Raw genomic sequence first — 20610 nt, forward strand, 5'->3', positions numbered from 1 at the left:
CGAGTGGAACAGAAGTTCGAGTGCGACAAAACATCGACAGCAAAAGGTCGAGGAACAAAACGTCGGGGCACAGAACGTAGACGACAATTGGTCGAGAGTCAAAACGTCGAGTGAGACAGAAGGTCGACTGCGACAAACGAAAGAGTGGGCCCAATATCTACACACTGCTCCGTTCTACATGTAGGACAACGGAAGGAGTGAACCGGGTGACATCAAAGTGAGTCAATAAAACACCAATCAGAAAGGTCTGCAAACGTCGAGTGGGACAGAAGGTCGTGTAAGACAAAATATCGACTGCAAAAAGTCGAGGAACAAAACGTCGAGGCATAGAACGTAGATGACAATAGGACAACGGAACCCGGTGACATCAAAATGAGTCAATAAAACACCAATCAGAAAGGTCTGCAAACGTCGTGTAGGACAGAAGGTCGTGTAAGACAAAATATCGACAGCAAAAAGTCGAGGAACAAAACGTCGAGGCATAGAACGTAGATGACAATAGGACAACGGAACCCGGTGACATCAAAATGAGTCAATAAAACACCAATCAGAAAGGTCTGCAAACGTCGAGTGGGACACAAGGTTGAGTGCGACAAAACATCGACAGCAAAAGGCCGAGGAACAAATCATCGAGGCACAGAACGTAGACAATTGATCGAGAGTCCAAACGTCGAGTGTGAAAAAAGGTCGTGTGAGACAAAAGAGAGACAGCAAAAGGTCGAGGCTCAAAACGTCGAGGCACAGAACGTAGACGACAATAGGACAACGAAACGAGTAGACCTGGTGAATCAAAGTGAGTCAATAAAACACCAGCCAGAAAGGTCCACTGTGTCCATATAACGACCTGTCCTAAAGCCTCTCATTAATTGGGGAAAGTCGAAGTTGCACACACTTTAATTGGCACTGACTTTTCGGTAAAAAGACTTCGCGAAATCTTCGCAAAATCGACTTCCGGCTCAATTAAGGACGGTCTTACGACAACAGAACGGACAGTACGAATGAATCAATGGATAAGCCAGGCAGTCTTCCGTTCCTGCTAATGTGAACATCCCTTTCATCCTCAAGATCAAGGGTGTACTTCAGCGAATCTGCATGTAGTGTGCAATGGATTTCTCACACAAGAGGACAAGATCTGAAGTTCAGCAGAAGCCAGAAAATAACCTTTTAGATGGTTGATAGTTTCACATTTGTGACTTTGTGTATTTGTAAACGAAGCGTAAAACCTTGAATCCAGAAATACATTGAGAGTCTGTTTGCACATATACAAAGAAATCGCTTTGATAAAGAATGTGCCTGGTTTTAGTCTTCATATCTGATATGTTGACTCGAATACTTTACACAGAAAGGCCTGTGTCTTTAAGGTACTTTTTTTTCTCTATTTCAAATGTCTGTGTTCTAATGTACTAGCATGTGAACATAATCTTTCGGTGTCTTTTCTTGAAGTCTTATCATCACTCAGTTTTGTAGCACCACAATGTTCAACAATGTTAAAAAGGAAAAAAAGGAAAAACATAGCAATCAAATAACGGTAACAGGGTCACCGCGAGTTTAATTCCTTTTGACTTAAAGGCACAGTAAGCCTCCCGTAAACCATCACAGATACTGTCAGGCTTTCACACACAGTACAAACACCATTTCATTTAAAGGCTGGAGTATACTATGGAGGCCCAATTTCAAAGTGATTAGGTAGTTTTAAAAGTTACTTTTTCTGTTAGTTCAATGTTTGCTTTATCAGGAAAAAACAAAATGAAAAGGGCTTAACGCGCAAACTTTTAAGATAACGACTGAAGTTTTAGCATAGGTATCAGATTTTTTCACGCAAACACAACTGGATAAATTGTAATATTGTATTGTGAAAATGTAAACAAAATAACAATCAGGTGATCACAAACTGAAGAAGAGAAATAGAGAAGCAAACTAGAACATTAAACATAGTGATTTTACTTGTAAATTCGGAAAAAATCCTTTTGTATCCATTTTGAAGCTCAATTTAAAGCATGGAACACCAACAAACATTGATTAAAAGTGTTAAAGTGATTACAGTGTTCAGAAATAGTGTTAAATACCAAGTTGAGTTATTCCTCTTTATCAATTTTAAAAGAAATACACCTTTTAACGTGCAAAATCTTGAACTGTGATGCTTTTACTACCCCCACCCCCTACCCATTTTTCACAAAAGAGTGCATATTATCTTCCAAATAGAAAAGCAGGGTAGTCAGATGATCAAAAACTTAAGAAGAGAAAGAGGGAAGCAAAATAGAACATCCAACATAGTCATTTAACTTGTGAATTCACAGAAAACCATTTTTTTTACCCATTTTTGAAGCTTAATTTGAAGCTTGGAACACAGACAAACATAAATCAAAAGTGTTAAAGTGATTACAGTGTTCAGAAATAGTTTTAGATACCAAGTTGAGTTATCCCTCTTTACCACTGTTAAAAGAAATACACTTCTTGTCGCGCAAAATCTTAAATTGTGATGCTTTTACTACCCCCACCACCTACCCATTTTGCCAGAAAAGAGTGCATATTCTCTTTCAATTAAAAAAGTAAGGTAGTCAGATGATCAGATACTGAAGAAGAGAAATAGGGAAGCAAAATTGAACATCCAACATAGTGATTTTACTGTTGAATTCTGAGAAATCAAATTTGTTTACCCATTTGTGACCCTCCACCACGAAATGAGTCGCATGTCACCTCGCGCGGTTCTGCGCTAGGCTTAATATAAGTCCGGGGAGTGTCTGGTAACAGTGTGAGGGTCACATTCGTCACAGGCTTATAACTCAAACAGTTTTCGCTCTTTTCTAAAACGGGTTTCACCACTGGATAGAGCATAAAATACTCTTTAGGAAAATGTAAAAATATGAAAATCATGCAAAGGTGACATGCGACTCATTCCGTGGTGGAGGGTCACATTTTTGAAGCAAAATTTGAAGCTTGGAAGACAGACAAACATAAATTAAAAGAGTAAGAGTGGTTACAGTGTTCAGAAATTGTGTTTGATACCAAGTTGAGTTATCCCTCTTCACCACAGGGAAAAGAAATACACCTCTTGTCGCGCAAAATCTTGAACTGTGATGCTTTCACTACCCCCACCCCCTACCCATTTTGACAGAAAAGAGTGCATATTCTCCTCCAATAAGAAAAGTAAGATAATCAGATGATCAGGAACTAAAGAAGAGAAATAGGGAAGCAAAATAAAACATAAAATATAGTGATTTTACTGGTGAATTCAGAAAAAACCCGCTTTTGTACCTATTTTTGAAGCTCACTTAGAAGCATGAAACACAGACAAACATTAATTGAAAGTGTAAGAGTGGTTACAGTGTTCAGAAATTGTGTTTGATACCAAGGTGAGTTATCCCTCTTCACCACAGTCAAAAGAAATACACCTCTAGTCGCGCAAAATCTTGAACTGGCATGCTTTTACTACCCCCACCCCCTACCCATTTTGACAGAAAAGAGTGCATATTCTCTTCCAATTAGAACAAACAAGTCAAAGTAACAAGAATTTGTTGAAATACATTCTAGGTGCCCTCCGTAAAGAGCGAGCAATTTTCAAAGAATTTATTCTTGCGTGGTTTATCTTACCTCTGAGCCATCGTGAACCCGTGTAATCCAGTTTCCCTTTTTTTACAAATTAGCCGCCAGTTTGTCATTTCAATGCAAATCTCTGTAAGCTTATCTGCAATAGCACGTTATTGTGTACCTTTGAATCTGAAATGCAACATTGAAACGGCTGCGAACTAGAGCAGTGGCGGTTAACGGTTCAGAGGAAGGGCTCCAGGCAGCGTCGTCTGCTACGAGAACCACGACCTTGCGTGACCCTGCTTCCGGGCTATCTTTTTTTAAACTTTCAAAACTTCGTATTGTTATGATCTTGTCTTGATGAAACAAAATTTCTTTTATGATTTAAGAATGTTTGTGTAACAAGCTGTCAATTTATTATTTAGATTTCAAAAGTTAGGTCAGAAGCGCAAAAAAGCACCGTCCGATTGTCTGACAGACAATCCGCAAAATTAATTCTTTGAAAATTGCTAGCTCTTTACGTAGGGCACCTAGGATGTTCCCGTTCGGTGAGCGTTCAAATGGAAGGGTGTTTGTACTGTGTGTAAAAGCCTGACAGTATCTGTGATGGTTTACGGGAGGCTTACTGTGCCTTTAAGTACACTGTTATCTTCAGTGTCTTGAATCCGGTTATAGTATTATTTGTAGAGGTATTCTGGCGAATTTACCCTCAAACGTCTTTGGGGCATTTTCAGTGATCAAATCAAGACACAACGGCAATGATACACTCGAGAGTAAAACAACCGTAACAATTAATGCTAATTGATGAAACTAATTCAACTGGGAGACTAGTTACTGTGTGCAAATTCTTCTGCGTTCTGGTTTTGTTCATTTCATGTATACTTCTTCTTCTTCTTCTTCGTTCATGGGCTTAGACTCCCACGTTCACTCATGTTTTTAGCACGAGTGGATTTTTACGTGTATGACCGTTTTTACCCCGCCATTCAGGCAGCATACGCCGATTTCGGGGGAGGCATGCTGGGTATGTTCGTGTTTCTATAACCCACCGAACTCTGACATGGATTACAGGATCTTTTACGTGTGTTACGCGTGATTGTTCTGAAAAGTGACTATTACATGATTGTTCTGAAAGTCTACTATTTATTTCATCGTAATCATGTAAGCCCTCATACGTGATTGTTCTGAAAGCTTACTAATTTACATGATTGTTCTGAAACTCTACTAAAGGTAAACTTGCTTCACCCGTGAAATGTTGTCAGATATGGAACAATATGTATACCCCTGCCCAACGAAGTTGGAGGGGGGTATACTGGATTCACTTTGTCCATCTGTCTGTGTGTATGTCTGTATGTATATCAGTGGAACAATATTTTGATACAATGATACTAAATCTTAAGTGATATTGATATTTATACCCCAGCCAAATGAAGTTGGAGGGGGTATACTGGATTCACTTTGTCCGTCTGTCTGTGTGTATGTCTGTATGTAAATGGAACACTATTTTGATACAATAAACCCCCGCCCAATGAATACAAACTCAACAAGTAATACGTTTCATACATTGAACATGTCTTCTTTATTGTTCTCAACTCAAAATTGAAATTAAATGTTCAAAGACAAAAATTATTTATAATCTTCAAAAATGTAATGATTCTTCTTGAGTATTCCCAACTCAAAATTCAAGTTACAGGTTCAAAGGGACACATAGAAACTTTTGAATTGTCCTCTTTGCCATGCTAGGTCACCAAAATGGATCGAAAGGCATGGCAAAAAGGGAAAATGGAAGCTACCTTTTGCCCCTTTAAAGACGAAAGGCACAACAAATAATTTTCACAAATGAAACTTTTTTTTTATGAACTAAAAGTTCAAGTGGAGAGGGGATGAGAGACGTGAGGAGATGTCCGGGGTTGCGAGATGGGTGGGGAGGGGAGTCTGGGCTATAAAGTTCTTGCACGCGAGACAATATACTTCTTTTTGTGTGTGTGTATTTGTTTATCAACTCTCTCTCTCTCTTTTTCTCTCTCTCTCTCTCTCTCTCTCTCTCTCTCTCTCTCTCTCTCTCTCTCTCAATCTCTCTCTCTCTCTCTCTCTCAATCTCTCTCTCTCTCTGAATATTTTTGTCATCCTAAATGTTAGGGGGGGGATGACATGTTTGCCCCCCCCCCACCCCAGAAACAGCTGCCCCCCCCCCCTCCCCCCGTTTCCGACGCCAGTGCACTGAGTACATACGCACACACACACTGCACATACATTTTCACTTTGAGACTGTTCTGTTTACATTCGACACTATCAACACCACTTTGCAATACTGAAATATTTTTTTCTGTGTTCGAAAGCTACAGCCAATCGTTATTATATCCCCTTAGGTACAGTTTAATAACATTATTGGCGCATGTAAACAATATGAATTAATTAATGAACGCTACGTATATGGCAGCCTTTAAGACGTTTCTGGTTTGTGGTGAAATCGTCAGAACCCCCAAACAGAACTGAGCAGCTAGTATCCCCCTTTAATTTCATCAACTTGAATCGAGTTCCATTTATTGACAGACCGCTCTTATTAAAGAAGGAAAAAAGAGGGGGAAAAAATCCCAGAAGTCAAGTATCGTTTCGTCGGTGTCCGAGTGTTTCATTCCGTTTTTTTCTTGCAGTAGCACGCCCGTGGTGACGCCGTGTTAGCGAAGAGTTGTCTCCCTCGCTATAATAGAAATTTGTGAGAAAGGAATTGTCTCCCATGTCACGCTCTCTAATCCAGGAAGACCCGAAACATCGCCCTCGCTTTCAACCCTCGTGAGACGAAGATATTTAGAACCATAGAGGCGCCTTATATTACTTAATATGTTATTTTGTTTCCTGGCGAAAAACTGGCTGTACGCATGTAGGGTCTATTTTCCTATTCATTTGGCGTGCATCTAACTGCTGCTTTGGGAACAATAGGATGTTAATGCTGATATCTTGTGATAGGTTACAGCTCATGGGCATATTCATCAAGGAAATATCTCCGATCAACCCCCATCCACCATCCCCGCTCTCGACCCCCACCACCCTCAATCCTCGCAACCAGACAAACATGCTCTCTTTTGTAGTCTCGACCAGCCGTTTTTATTTTTTTATATATTTTTTTTTATAGTTTTAGTCGGCCTCTGACGTCATGTGGCTGAAAAACAAGGCAATCATGTTCAATTGATACATAAAAAAAACCAGATGGATACTATCCTCATGTGCCTGTGACTCAACCAGCAGGGAGTCTTCGCCAATCGATGCGCGAATAATCTTCAGCGGAAGTTCTCCATCGATCTTCTGCTCAATTCCTCTCCCCTAAATCTCTCTCTCTCTCTCTCTCTCTCTCTCTCTCTCTCTCTCTCTCTCTCTCTCTCTCTCTCTCTCTCTTGTCAGTCTGTCTGTCTTCGTCGAACGCTGAAGAAGAAGAAGAAGAAGAAGAAGTCTGTCTGTCTGTCTGTCTGTCTGTCTGCCTCTCTCTCTCTCTCTCTCTCTCTCTCTCTCTCTTGTCTATCTGTGTGTCTGTCCGTCTATCTGTCTCTGGGTACGTACTTACCCACCTGCCTGTCTCTGTCCATATGTCAGTCAGTCAGTTTGTCTGTCTGTCTGTCTGTCTGCCTGTCGGTCTCCCTCCCTCGCCCTCCCCCCTCCCTATATCTCTCTTCCTTTTCTCTTTCCGGGACTTGTCGAACACATCTCCCCATAGGCCTACGTTCTCCTAACGGAGAAATCTACACGACAATTTCATGACTCTAAAATCGCAATCTTGAAAGAGCAAAGGCTATTCCGGATTTTACTGCATTAGCCTTTTGGCATTGTCCGCCTTGCTGTGAACTTAGACGCACACACACACACACACACACACACACACACACACACACACACACACACACACACACACACACACAGACTACGGAAAAAGAAAGAACTTGTCACATATTATACATCAGCGGTTTAAAAAAAATTTTTTTTAAAAGGAAGCAAGAGACAGTTTCCTACCTACCCTGTTTTTGGGGACATTTTATCCGACCTAACACCATTTATTTTTCAGGGTTTTTTTGTGTTTGTTTTTTATTTGGGGGGGGGGCTTAGCAATTACAGGTAAACTCAGGCTTTCACCTGGGATTAGTACATACCTAGCTAGGATACTCACAGTAGTAAAATCGACAGTCTGGTTGCATGCGTTGAGAGTCAGATTTTTTTCTGAATTTAATGTATGGAATGGCAAATGTGTCACAGGAAATTAAATCATAAAAAAATGCCAGTTTTAAACAGAAAACAGCCAGGCAGTTTTTGGATTTGTTTTTAATATTGGAAAAGATGCCTATATTATTTACCCTGTCAGATCTCAGATAGGTCTGTGGAGGAGTACCCAATAGACAATTGTTCAGAAATAACCTTGTCGGGTTTGTAAGGGGTGTGAAAAGATGCATTAATTGGGAAATATGAAGCACGCTTTAGCGCGTGACATTATTGGCCAATCATTAGCGAGGGGCGTGTCTCCACACGTGGTCATGCCTTGTCCCGCGGGAACACGTGCATCATATATATATATATTTTCCACAATTATTCACTCTTTCACAGCACATACAAATCCGGAATTCGTCTATTGCTAACAGCGGGGAAATACATAAAAGGAAGAGTGCTTATCTTGCAGAATACACTCTCCCCAAAGGACGCTTTCTTATCTTTTTGGCCTACATAAACCCAAGCCAGTCACTAAAATATGATCCATGTGATTGGCTGACAGTCATATTCGAGGTTCCTTATCTTTTTTCTGAGTTGAAACAGGTACGCATACAAGTGCTCTTCAACTGAAAAATGCCACGTCGTTTAAAGGGAAGCAGTCAAACCAGTGAAAAACAAAACAAACAAAAACACAAAACAAAAATGATAAACAATCAAACAAACAAACAAACAAACACAGAACCAACCAACCAACCAACAACAAAAAAAGAAAGAAACAAAGAAAGAAAGAAACAAACAAACAAACAAAGAATCAAAAAACATACATTTTAAATTTATTTTCAACACGAAACATTCACCAGACTTTTGACCCAGCGCTCTTTGAAGCGGAAGGACAGGCAAACAATGAGAAAACGAGGACTTAAACGCAAGTGCAAGATAGAGAAAGTAAATCATTTTTTCCCCGATTATCTTGAGGCTAAAGTGGCAGCGCCTATTTTAAATATAAATTTTAAAAAAAGTGTCTAGGTTTAGATTCGATACAGGATTTGCAGCAAGATGGAACAGCCAAACCACTGCCTGTCATTTCGAGAAGCAAAGACCCTCATAAAACACAGATGGAAAGAGAAATTCACCAACAAAACCTCTGGCTACAAGCCACACCAAGAACCCCTCCGTCTCCTAAGCCGTGCTGAGCAGACTATCATCTTCCGCCTCCGCACTGGACACTGCTGCCTCAAAGCACACCTAAGGAGGATAGGTGTAGCAGAGTCTGCCACATGTGACTGTGGAGAGGGAGATCAGACTCCAGAACATGTTCTCCAAGCATGTCCCCTCCTCGACCAACTCCGGATCCAGGCATGGCCTGACCCAACAGATCTGAGGACCAAAATGTGGGGAGCAATGGAGGACCTAGAAAGAACGTCCATGTTCATGGCATCCTCCGGATTCCGAGCCTGACACAACCGTCGTACGAAGAAGAAGAAGAAGATACAGGATTTCAAGCTGCGTCAGAAAAGAATCACAGTCGAACCTGCCATGTCAATAACGACCACCCAAGGGACCGACCAAACCTGGTCGTATAAAGAAGCGGTGACAATGGAAAGGTGAATTATAACATTAGAAGAAAAACTCGTCTGGGATCTATGGAAAGGGTAATTGTGGACAGGTGGACGCAAGGGCAGGTTCGAGTGTGCAGTCATTTTTTGGGGGCCATTCGAACATCTAAATCAACACAGATCTGTTAAAAAAAACAATAACCCCCACACACACACACACACACCACTACCCTCGTCTCGATTCCCCGTCTGTGTTAAAACATTAAGTCAAAACTTGACTAAATGTAAAAAGAAGCACAGCTTTGCTGGATGAGACCCCCCTGCAGGAGAAGCTGTTTGGCGACCTGGTGGCGTGCGTGCCACACGAGTGCATGTCTAGAAGGAGCGAACGAGAAGAAGATCGGGATCGGATTTGGACCGGGGTTTACTTTTTTTTCAGACTCAGAGACGGTAACCGTGTCCCACCCCCTTGTCACCGCTTTGGCATGTTGAATAACTCGGTCATTCTGCTAGAAGTGTGGGTGGCTGATTACACCTATACGCGCTAACACCTAGGTAGCTCAACTCTGTTGCTGCTAGCTTCCCAGCTAAAGAAAGCGATCCCGAATTTTCCAGCGATTCCGAATTTTCCAGCGATTGAATAATAAAGCAATGCACATGAAAAAGAAAAAAGAAATGCTCTACACGAGGAGGAAGGTACCTTTAAATAATTACGAGCCTGCGTAGCCTCTTTAACTTTTACAGAAAAAATGTACCAAAGGTAAATGCCTCCTCCCCCTTTCCCTTCTGATAAGGGTCTCTTAGTTCATACAGGTGAATCCGCACTTATAACAGAAGTTGCGAAATCAGCTTTAGATAAGGCCAAACAAAAAATATATGTTGGTTTAGGGTAACATGACCATAAAAATAGGGTCGTAAGGTCGGCTTTTTACAAAAATATTTTTTAACATTAATTTTAGTCTCGGTATGTTTCGCAAAATGTGCCAGAGGTTGTTTTTTGTTATTGTTTTTTTTTTTAGAAATGTGTGCCAGAGGATGTTTTGGTTTTTTTAATTTGAGAAATGAAAAAAAAAGTGCTAGGATCAGCGGAAAAAAAATAGGATCGGTCGGGTTACCCTAAACCAACATATATTTTTGTTTGGCCTAAACAAGATACCGATAGCTATTAGTCTCCTGTTGGTCTGATCTTTAAGCAGTTGTCCCTGTAGCTGCTCCTTGTGGACAGCCTCACAATTGGTATTGCGTCTGTACAAGCGTCTGCTTTGTGATCGCATGGCATCGTTCAGCATCTAGAACAGCTCGAAAGGCAACAACAGCAAACCAAGTCTTGCCCGGGACAGACTCAGCAGCAACAACAGTATATCATCAAAAACAACAATAAGGACCAGAACTATTAGAACTGCCGCAACGAAGGAACAACATCAGCAACAACATCAGCAACGAAAACAACAACAACAACAACAACAACAACAACAACAACAACCTCGGACTAAACAAAAATAGAGACTTCAACTGCGGCGACGCCAGATTTAATATCAGCAACAGCAGCTACGAACAGCTGCACACGCACCCAAAAAAACTACTGGACCTTTACAACGACAAAACGAACTGCCACCAACTGCGGCTAAAAAATAAAAATAAAAATTCATGCTGCTACTCAAAACTTAGTATCAGCAACAACTACAAGCAAACTTGAGTTTTCATCCTAATTAAGTCATAACTACAATAATGCACGTGCATCTTGGCTGCACCCTTTTGCTCGTGCTACTGGTGAACGAAGTCCTGTGCCGTACAACGTCCAGCATCTTGCAGTCACAACTGGGGGCCCAGGGCAGAAGTCTTGTGCTGGTGGGAGGAGCACTGAGTGACAACAATGCTGCAGTGTACAACACTATTGTACAAATGGCAGTAAGTGTTGGCCTTTTTATATTTAGTCAAGTTTTGACTAAATATTTTAACATCGAGGGGGAATCGAAACGAGGGTCGTGGTGTATGTGCGTGTGTGTGTCTGTGTGTCTGTGTGTCTGTGTGTGTGTGTGTGTGTGTGTGTAGAGCGATTCAGACTAAACTACTGGACCGATCTTTATGAAATTTGACATGAGAGTTCCTGGGTATGATATCCCCGAACGTTTTTTTCATTTTTTTGATAAATGTCTTTGATGACGTCATATCCGGCTTTTCGTGAAAGTTGAGGCGGCACTGTCACGCCCTCATTTTTCAACCAAATTGGTTGAAATTTTGGTCAAGTACTCTTCGACGAAGCCCGGGGTTCGGTATTGCATTTCAGCTTGGTGGCTTAAAAATTAATTAATGACTTTGGTCATTAAAAATCTGAAAATTGTAAAAAAAAATAAAAATTTATAAAACGATCCAAATTTACGTTTATCTTATTCTCCATCATTTGCTGATTCCAAAAAAATATAAATATGTTATATTCGGATTAAAAACAAGCTCTGAAAATTAAATATATAAAAATTATTATCAAATTTTTTTTTTCGAAATCAATTTAAAAACATCTTATTCCTTGTCGGTTCCTGATTCCAAAAATATATAGATATGATATGTTTGGATTAAAAACACGCTCAGAAAGTTAAAACAAAGAGAGGTACAGAAAAGCGTGCTATCCTTCTTAGCGCAACTACTACCCCGCTCTTCTTGTCAATTTCACTGCACTGCCTTTGCCATGAGCGGTGGCTTGACGATGCTACGAGTAAAATGGCATTGCGTTTCATTCTGTGAGTTCGACAGCTACTTGACTAAATATTGTATTTTCGCCTTACGCGACTTGTTACTTTTATGGTAGATTTTCCGTAGTCTGTCAAAGTATTTAGTTTAATTTTGGGTGATTTTGTTGTTGCTTGGTTGAAATATTTGATCGGAGAAAAAGCGATTATTTCGATAGCATGGTTTATGATGTGTAAGTGCGTGTGTGAGTGTGTGCGTGTATGTGCGTTAGTGTGTGTGTGTGTGTGTGTGTGTGTGTGTGTGTGTGTGTTCGTTTATTTGTTGAATTGTCTGTTCATATGTTTTGTTTCGAATAAGGGGGAATAGGACATACAAAATCCAATAGCAAAAACTTTGACAAATGCCAAGGAAAACATCGAGAGAAAAAAAGAACAACATATAAACCAACAGCACAGATACACAAAACTGAACTGAAACTCTAAATCAAATCTACAGGGTGGAAAAGGACAAGCCAGAATCGGAATAGTCACATCCGCCAGCTTAGACCCAAACACCCAATACCAAGGATACAGCGACGTGTTCATAAACCGGTACGGGGCGGCTGCTACTCTTCACATCAATGTGAGCATTTGGGACAGCAGCGTGGCTATCGATGATCATTTGGCGAACCAAGTTCGGAACATGACTGGTTTCTTCTTTGGAGGCGGGGACCAGTCTCGCACAGTTCAGGCGTAAGTTTGAATGAAAGCTGGCCGGATTATTCATAACTGACTGTTTTTGTTTGTGTAATATGTATCGTTGACGTATAATTTGTATATAAATGCGTTTTAGATGTAGAAAACAAATAGGTTTGTTGCTACAAACCTTGATATCCTCATGTGTATATAAATATCTTTCTCTCCATCTCTCTCTTTCTCCTCTCCCTCTGTCTCTTTTTCTCTCTCTCTCTCTCCCTCTCTCTTTCCCCCTCTGTCTCTCCCTCACTCTCTCTCTCTCTGTTCTGCCATGTGAATTTGGATGCGAGTGGTCTTTAATTTAAATAGCGTCAATGAAAAACGTTTTTTTGATATGTAGTTCAAAAGATAACACAAAACAATCGTGTACTGTAATATTAAACTAAAACCTTCACCAAAATACTCAGCCTAAAAACAGAAATAGGAAGAAGGGCATGGCACGTTTTACCTGAGTAAAAATACCTTGTTTGTCCAGGAGAACGAAAAACAACCACAACCGGAAATGTCTGTCACGTGTTTGGACTGCGGTTCATAATAAATTGATACTAACCTTCAGTGCGTGCTCAACTTGCGTACAAAGAAGAGTGGGTTAAAGACTATGGCGGAATTGACAAAGATCCCCCCCCCCGCCCGCCCACTTAACTCTTGTAAAAAGGTAGTTTTACAAACCAAATTGACTGAGCGATAGACAAGGGAAAGGGGAGGACTGGGATGATGGATGAATAGCTAGGTAGGTGGGTGTACGTGTACGTGAGTTTGGCTGCTGAACTAATAAGCTGGCAAGATTGTTCTCGGGACTGGGTGGCCGAGTGGTAACGTACTTGCGCTCGGAAGCGAGAGGTTGCGAGTTCGACCCTGGGTCAGGGCATTAGCAATTTTCTCCCCCCTTTCCTAACCTAGGTGGTGGGTTCAAGTGCTAGTCTTTCGGATGAGACGAAAAACCGAGGTCCCTTCGTGTACACTACATCGGGGTGTGCACGTTAAAGATCCCACGATTGACAAAAGGGTCTTTCCTGGCAAAATTGTATAGGCATAGATAAAAATGTCCACCAAAATACCCGTGTGACTTGGAATAATAGGCCGTGAAAAGTAGGATATGCGCCGAAATGGCTGCGATCTGCTGGCCGATGTGAATGCGTGATGTATTGTGTAAACAAATCCATCCCACACGGCATAAATAAATCCCTGCGCCTTGAATATGTGCGCGATATAAATTGCATAAAATTAAAATAAAAAAAATAAAAAATGAACCCCTGCGCTTAGAACTGTACCCACGGAATACGCGCGATATAACCCTCATATTGATTGATTGATTGATTGAAGATTGATTAAATAATGGTAAAATGGGAAGAGGTTTGGATGTATATGCGTGGGCAAAGGCATGGCTATTTCCGAAGAAGGTCTCTGAGCGCATTGGGAATGGACAAGAAAAGGACAAGCCGCCCCCTCCCTCTTCTCATAAAAAGGAAATAGTTTTAATCTACAAACAGAATTGATCGAAAAAAAATGTGTGTTGGGGGTGGGGGACGGAAGGATGGATACATAATTATATAGAAGAATGGCGGGAAAGAAGGAGGAGTAGATAGAGGAATGCATATAACCGATTTGATTGATTGATTGATTAATTGATCGATTTCTTAAATAATTGATTATTTGGCGGAGAATGATCGTGTACATGGATGATATATATATATATATATATCGTATCGTGCGAGCTAATTATAGAACACCCTGACGAAGGCCACGAGGCCGAAATATTGGTGAAAAAATGAAGGCTTGTTTTGGTAATTTTTTCCATATTTGTTTGTGTATATATATATATATATATATATATATATATATATATATATATATATATATATATATAGATAGATAGATAGATGGACGGACGGACAGAGATAGTCAGATGCAATCAAAACCGGTTGAACTGTGAGCGGTTTACGATTTTCCGTCTGGTATTTGCACACAAGAACTGGAAAAACTCGGAGCATTTCCGGTTACCTGGAATATTAATTGTTTGTTTCGTCTGTTGGTCGCTTGATCTATCGAGTGATAACTTCTGCCTCTCTCCCTTCCTCACTTATCTCCTTTGTCTAGTCTATTGTCTTGTCCAGTCTATTGTCTTGTCCATTCTATTTTCTTGTCCTGTCTCCCTTTGTCTTTGTCAAATATATATAGTTTATATGTATACATATCTTGTTTTTTGGTTTAAAGAGCAATCTGTTATTAATAAAGTCTCGCCGCAGGATATTGTAATCTGTAGGTTTGTTTCCCCTGTTAGGATTACCACCATACGCTTGAGCTTGTTGTTGATCCTTAACATGTATTATAATGCATTATCCATAAATTGTTGAATAAACACTGTTTAAACCAACTCCTGTGCAGCATGTACCTCGCCGGTCACAAGGACAGTCCGGTTCTATCGGCCATCAGAGATCAGTTCATGGCCGGTGCCGTCATTGCTGGCTCTTCGGCTGGTTCGGCTTGTCAGCCGTCTTCTGTCATGGTCACAGGTAACTGAGAGAAAAAGAGAGAGAGAGAGAGAGAGAGAGAGAGAGAGAGAGAGAGAGAGAGAGAGAGAGAGAGAGAGAGAGAGAGACGGAGACGAACAGAGACAATAGAGTTTATGGCTGGGTCTTTCATTGTAGGTTGTGTGCGAATTACGGGTAGACTGCGTGCGTGCGTGGGTGCGTGCGTAGGTGCGTGGGTGCGTATGTGCGTGCGTCAGTGCATGCACACATGTGTGCAAGGGGGCGTGCATGTACGTGCTTGCATGCGTGCTAGCGTCTTCAGATTGATTTCCAAACCAAGTAATCACATTTTTTTCATAAACGTACAAATATAATTATGTATGTTGCAGGCGGAGTAAGCTGGGATGCGCTGAAAGACGGAGCCCAAACGTCCTCTAAACATACTGATGATCTTACCTACAATCCGGACGGAGGACTTGGCTTTCTAGAAGGATACGTCATTGATACTCATTTCGCGTAAGCTGAGTGTTACACCTGAGAAATAGACATGCGTGAATGCACCCACGCACATTAATTCGTACACACGACGGAAACTGCTATGTAAACTTGTAAAGAAAACAAACTGGCGTCGGTCCCGGACAGCCATATATGTTTTAGGGACGATACAAAATGATATCCAACCAACCAACATGCACATGCACGCACACACACACACACACACACACACACACACACACACACACACACTTCCATTTGCTCCCTCTCTATCATCAAATAACCGTGTTTTGCCTACAGAAAAGGCCGAATGATCCGACTACCGTGTGAAATGCACCATCTTCCTTCTTTCGTCCTTTCTATCGTTCGTGCGCTCGATCCTTTTTCTGTTTACTCCCTTTTATGATCAAATAACCGTGTTTTGCACACCGAGAAGGTCGAATGATCCGACTACCACCTTCCGCCTTTCGTCCTTTCTATCGTCCGTTCTTTCGTTCATTCCTTCTTCCGTCCTTCCATTTGCTCCCTCTCTATCATCAAATAACCGTTTGTTTGTTTGTTTGTTTGTTTGCTTAACGCCCAGTCCACCACGAAGGGTGATATCAGGGCGGTGGTGCTGCTTTGACATTTAACGTGCGCCACACAGAAGACAGAAGTCGCAGCACAGGCTTCATGTCTCACCCAGACACATTATTCTGACACCGGACCAACCAGTCCTAGCACTAACCCCATAATGCCAGACGCCAGGCGGAGCAGCCACTAGATTGCCAATTTTAAAGTCTTAGGTTTGACCCGGCCGGGGTTCGAACCCACGACCTCCCGCTCACTGGGCGGACGCCTTACCACTAGGCCACCGTGTTGCGGGATCAAATAACCGTGTTTTGCCTACAGAAACCGAGGTCGAGAAGGCCGAATGATCCGACTGCTGAGTGACACCTACACCCTTTCCAGAGGAACAAGACGTGGTGTGGGTATTGATGAGAATACGGCCTTGGTCGTCACGCACGCTTCTACCTCCAATGGCAGAGGGCAGGTGAGTTGAGCCAGCGCTGAAGGGGAAAGGAGGTTGATTAGAATCTATCTTATCTATAGACAAATTGCGGAAATAGCTCGGGTTTTTGTGGGATAAACTGATAATGATGATATCTCATTTAGTATGAGCATTTTCATGCACAGTTAAAGTTGAAAACCAATGAAATCGGTACTCACCAACACAAAGACAATACAGAAAAACAACAAAGTCGAATTTTCGCATGGAGGCTTCTTCGGGACAACGAATACTAAAGTTAAACATATGGTCTACCGATCCGAGCAGTACACGTCACGCAGAACTGTGGCTTCAATTTTGCACTTTACTGTCGCAATTACTATCATTCGAGGTAACAAATTTACCTCCGAAATGTGTGCCATTTTGACCACTCATGGGGGCATTCCTATCGTCACAAATCTTTTATATCGATAAAACTTCTTCTGTAGGCCGCAATTGCCTAGTATATATAAGATTGTAAAGGAAAACCAGGATTACATAATTTTGATTTTTAAGTTGAGAAAAACACCCAAACAAACAACAACAACAACAAAAAGAAACAGAGGGACCTCCAAATGAGACTAGCATTGTAGAAAGTACCACATTCTAATGTTTTTTATTTTTTATTTTTTATTTTATTTGTTTGTTTGTTTGTTTGTTTGTTGCTACAGGTTCTTGGTGAAGCCGGCGTGACGTTCTTTGATCTGACGTCATCGTATGTAGACCAGTCACAACGGTACTTCTCCATCCGTAACGTCTATCTGACGTATCTCACTCACGGTGACGTGTATCACCTCCACGACCATGACGTTACTTTCGCGCAAGACAAAACTCCCCTGCTAGGCAACGAAAATTACGACCACGCTTTGACCTCTACTGATATTTTCTACGGAAAGAGCAGCAGTTCCAGCAGAAAACCAGAGTTCTTGCGAGTAGCTGCCAGTATTTTTGATGCTCGTCTAGATAGCTCGAGCTACGGAACGACATATGAAAAGAACCCCACATTTCGGGTGGAGATGTCGAAAACCGGACAGAGCGCTGTGGGTTACGTGAAGCGGGCGCACGATTTTCATACCGACTTGCACTCTTACAAGAATATGTATGTGTCCATTCATGCAGCTTGAGATTTCAAAAACCAGAATGAGTGTTAAAGGCACAGACGTTACCGAGAACACAGTCGGCTAAATGTCTCAGATCTTACCAGGCTTTTACATAGGATAGGGCCATCAGTCCCTGTACTTGGCCACGTACCCAACACCAACTCCCTGACTACTGCCTTTGTACAGTGAAAATATGTTCGTGAATGACATTCAGCAGATTGACACTAGTTGAACAGTAGCAACATTCTCACTCTACAGAGAACGCATCCGGGCTGTTGGCTTGTGATATTTGTCCAAGTAGAGGGATATAGTCTATGTGAAATTAAATACAAGGACTGTCAAGCATGTGTGTGTGTTTGTGTGTGTGTGTGTGTTTGTGTTTGTGTGTTGTGTGTGTGTGTGTGTGTGTGTGTGTGTTGGAAAGAAAGAGAGAGAGAGAGAGAGAGAGAGAGAGAGAGAGAGAGAGAGAGAGAGAGAGAGAGAGAGAGAGAGAGAGAGAGAGAGAGAGACGCTTTGAGTTTATTGTCCTCAGCTTTAAAAGCCCGTTAGACAAGGGGATATAATTTACAGAAGAAATAAACATAACCATCTCTGCAAACACATCCACACACACACTCCTCTCTCTGCTGAAAGTAGCATGAGTTCAAATCACACTCCAAATTCAAATGAACAATGCTGAGGTCGGATTGACAGGTGCATTTAATCTCCAAGAATTGGTAATTCCCAGCTTCTGCCCTGAGGCGGTTAATCCTTTTTATTACACGTGGACATGCATTATAGGTGTTCATCTGTTTTGTGTGGGCTTCCTGAATGAGCCAGCCAGAACTTGTTGCCGTGTGTATGTATTTTTGTCTTCCATTCTCTCCAGAGAAGAGAGAGTCTGTAAGGCTGCTAATATCAGAAGCAGACAATGGCAAGTCTACCTCGGAGGCGCCTATGCCATGGGCAGCCTCTTTATCGGCTTTGTCTGCTTTCTCCTTGCCAGGCACGTTCACGTTCTCTGTTGCCATTCACCCTCATACATGTATTGTTTTCTTGGCCTGCCGTCGATTGCTTGCTTTCCACCTTCTCCTTCTCTTTTGTTGTTGTTTACTTTGTCTGCCGTCTATTGTTGAGTTTCTACCCACTCCCCCTTCGCCCTCTCCGCCCCCCCCCCCCCCTGCCACTTTTGTTGTTTTCTTCGTCTCTTCTCATGTCGGTTTGCTTTCTCTGTTTTGTACCTCCGGCACCTCCACAATTGTCCAACTGTCGCTTCCTTTTTGTATCATTTTATTTCCCAGCTCCTTTATGGCAATGACAATATCCTGTCTTTTTGATTTGTTGTTAGTTTTCAATGCTTCAATGGCTGCTTTGGAATCAGAGAAGATAGCTATCTTTTGGGGAGGATTGTTCTTGAGATTGAGATGAACAAGCGACATGCAGATGGCAAGGAGCTCGGCTGAGAAGATTGAGTTTCTGTTGCACAGTTTAAATTTTCCAGTCAGTTTTGTTTTGTTTTGTTTGTTAAACGCCCAGCCGACCACGAAGGGCCATATCAGGGCGGTGCTGCTTTGACATATAACGTGCGCCACACACAAGACAGAAGTCGCAGCACAGGCTTCATGTCTCACCCAGTCACATTATTCTGACACCGGACCAACCAGTCCTAGCACTAACCCTATGATGCCAGCCGCCAGGCGGAGCAGCCACTAGATTGCCAATTTTAAAGTCTTAGGTATGACCCGGCCGGAGTTCGAACCCACGACCTCCCGATCACGGGGCGGACGCCTTACCGTACCACTAGGGGAACCGGCACGGTCGTCGCTGGGGATTACAAAAGCTGCGCCGGCCTTCTTGCCATCCAGAACTGACCCGTCTGTATAAATATGAACATTGCCATTGTAGACAGTATCAATGTGCTCAAGGGCTTGTATCCTGAACAATAACTGATCATCCTTTGTAGCTGTACAATATTCCGTATCAAAATTCTTTCCTTTCATTGTCCATGAAGGATCACGAGATATGGGGTTTTGGGCCACATCATTGGGGTTGACACTGATTTCGCTAAAGAGTGAAGCATTGAATTGAGCCAGTGAGGTGAAAGCAGTGCCGAGGGCCCTAAAGGGTTTAAAATCGTGATCGTGATTGGTGTTTTTTGGCCTTTCTGTGACAGTGATTGCCGAAATTTCCATTTCTGTGATCGTGATGGGACTTTGCCCGTGATCCGTGATGACAAAAAAATCAAGTCTCGTGATCGTGATCGTCATTCGTTTTCGTGATCGTGATGGGCATTATTGCAAAGCATATTATTTTCAACGTACATTTTTCACAGCTGTATCACTCTATGATCCTCTATTCGTCAAGGTGTTTGTGATCGTGAAAACAAAAATCAAGGTAACTGTGATCGTGAAAGCTAAAATTTCCCTTCCCGTGATCGTGATGATACCCCCCCCCCTCCCCCTTTGGGGCCCTCAGTGCCAAGGTGGGCCTTTTTGTTTTGAACATGGTTGTAATGCGGTTGTAGCTCCTCTTTTGTTGAGTTTTGCACTGTGTTGGCTCGAACATTGTAATCCGCGCAGCTCTTACGTCGCCACATGTCAAGAGGGAGGAATCCTCCTTGGTGGTATACAATGGCCTGTTTTGAATGCCTTGGATGTCCGAGGGCGAGCCGAAGGGCACAACATTCAGCTGTTTTCGAGCCGATGAGAAGTAGGCCTCCTGTCCATATGATAGTCTTGATCTTATAAGAGCTCTGGTGATGTTTGTTAGAATAACTGGGCACTTTGCCCATGGTTGGTCAGCTAGTATTTTAAGAAGGTTGATGGTCTTATTTGCTTTGCTTAACCT

The 20610-nt window shown here is 42.0% G+C and overlaps 3 protein-coding genes across 3 annotated transcripts in view; all 3 read left to right on the forward strand.

Moving 5' to 3' along the window:
• The window catches only part of LOC138948777 (uncharacterized), a 408503-nt gene that overhangs the window by 220394 nt on the left and 167499 nt on the right, over positions 1–20610 (forward strand). The window lies entirely within an intron of this gene.
• Positions 8773–9174, forward strand: LOC138947943 (uncharacterized). Its single transcript, XM_070319468.1, has one exon. The coding sequence runs from the start codon at positions 8773–8775 to the stop codon at positions 9172–9174; it is 402 nt and encodes a 133-aa protein (XP_070175569.1).
• Positions 10449–18126, forward strand: LOC138948772 (cyanophycinase-like). Its single transcript, XM_070320382.1, has 6 exons — positions 10449–11180; positions 12453–12688; positions 15077–15204; positions 15552–15678; positions 16549–16690; positions 17356–18126. The coding sequence occupies exons 1-6, from the start codon at positions 11001–11003 to the stop codon at positions 17806–17808; spliced, it is 1266 nt and encodes a 421-aa protein (XP_070176483.1). The 5' UTR covers positions 10449–11000; the 3' UTR covers positions 17809–18126.

Source organism: Littorina saxatilis, linkage group LG15 (assembly GCF_037325665.1).
Source record: "Littorina saxatilis isolate snail1 linkage group LG15, US_GU_Lsax_2.0, whole genome shotgun sequence".
Lineage (NCBI taxonomy): Eukaryota > Metazoa > Mollusca > Gastropoda > Littorinimorpha > Littorinidae > Littorina > Littorina saxatilis.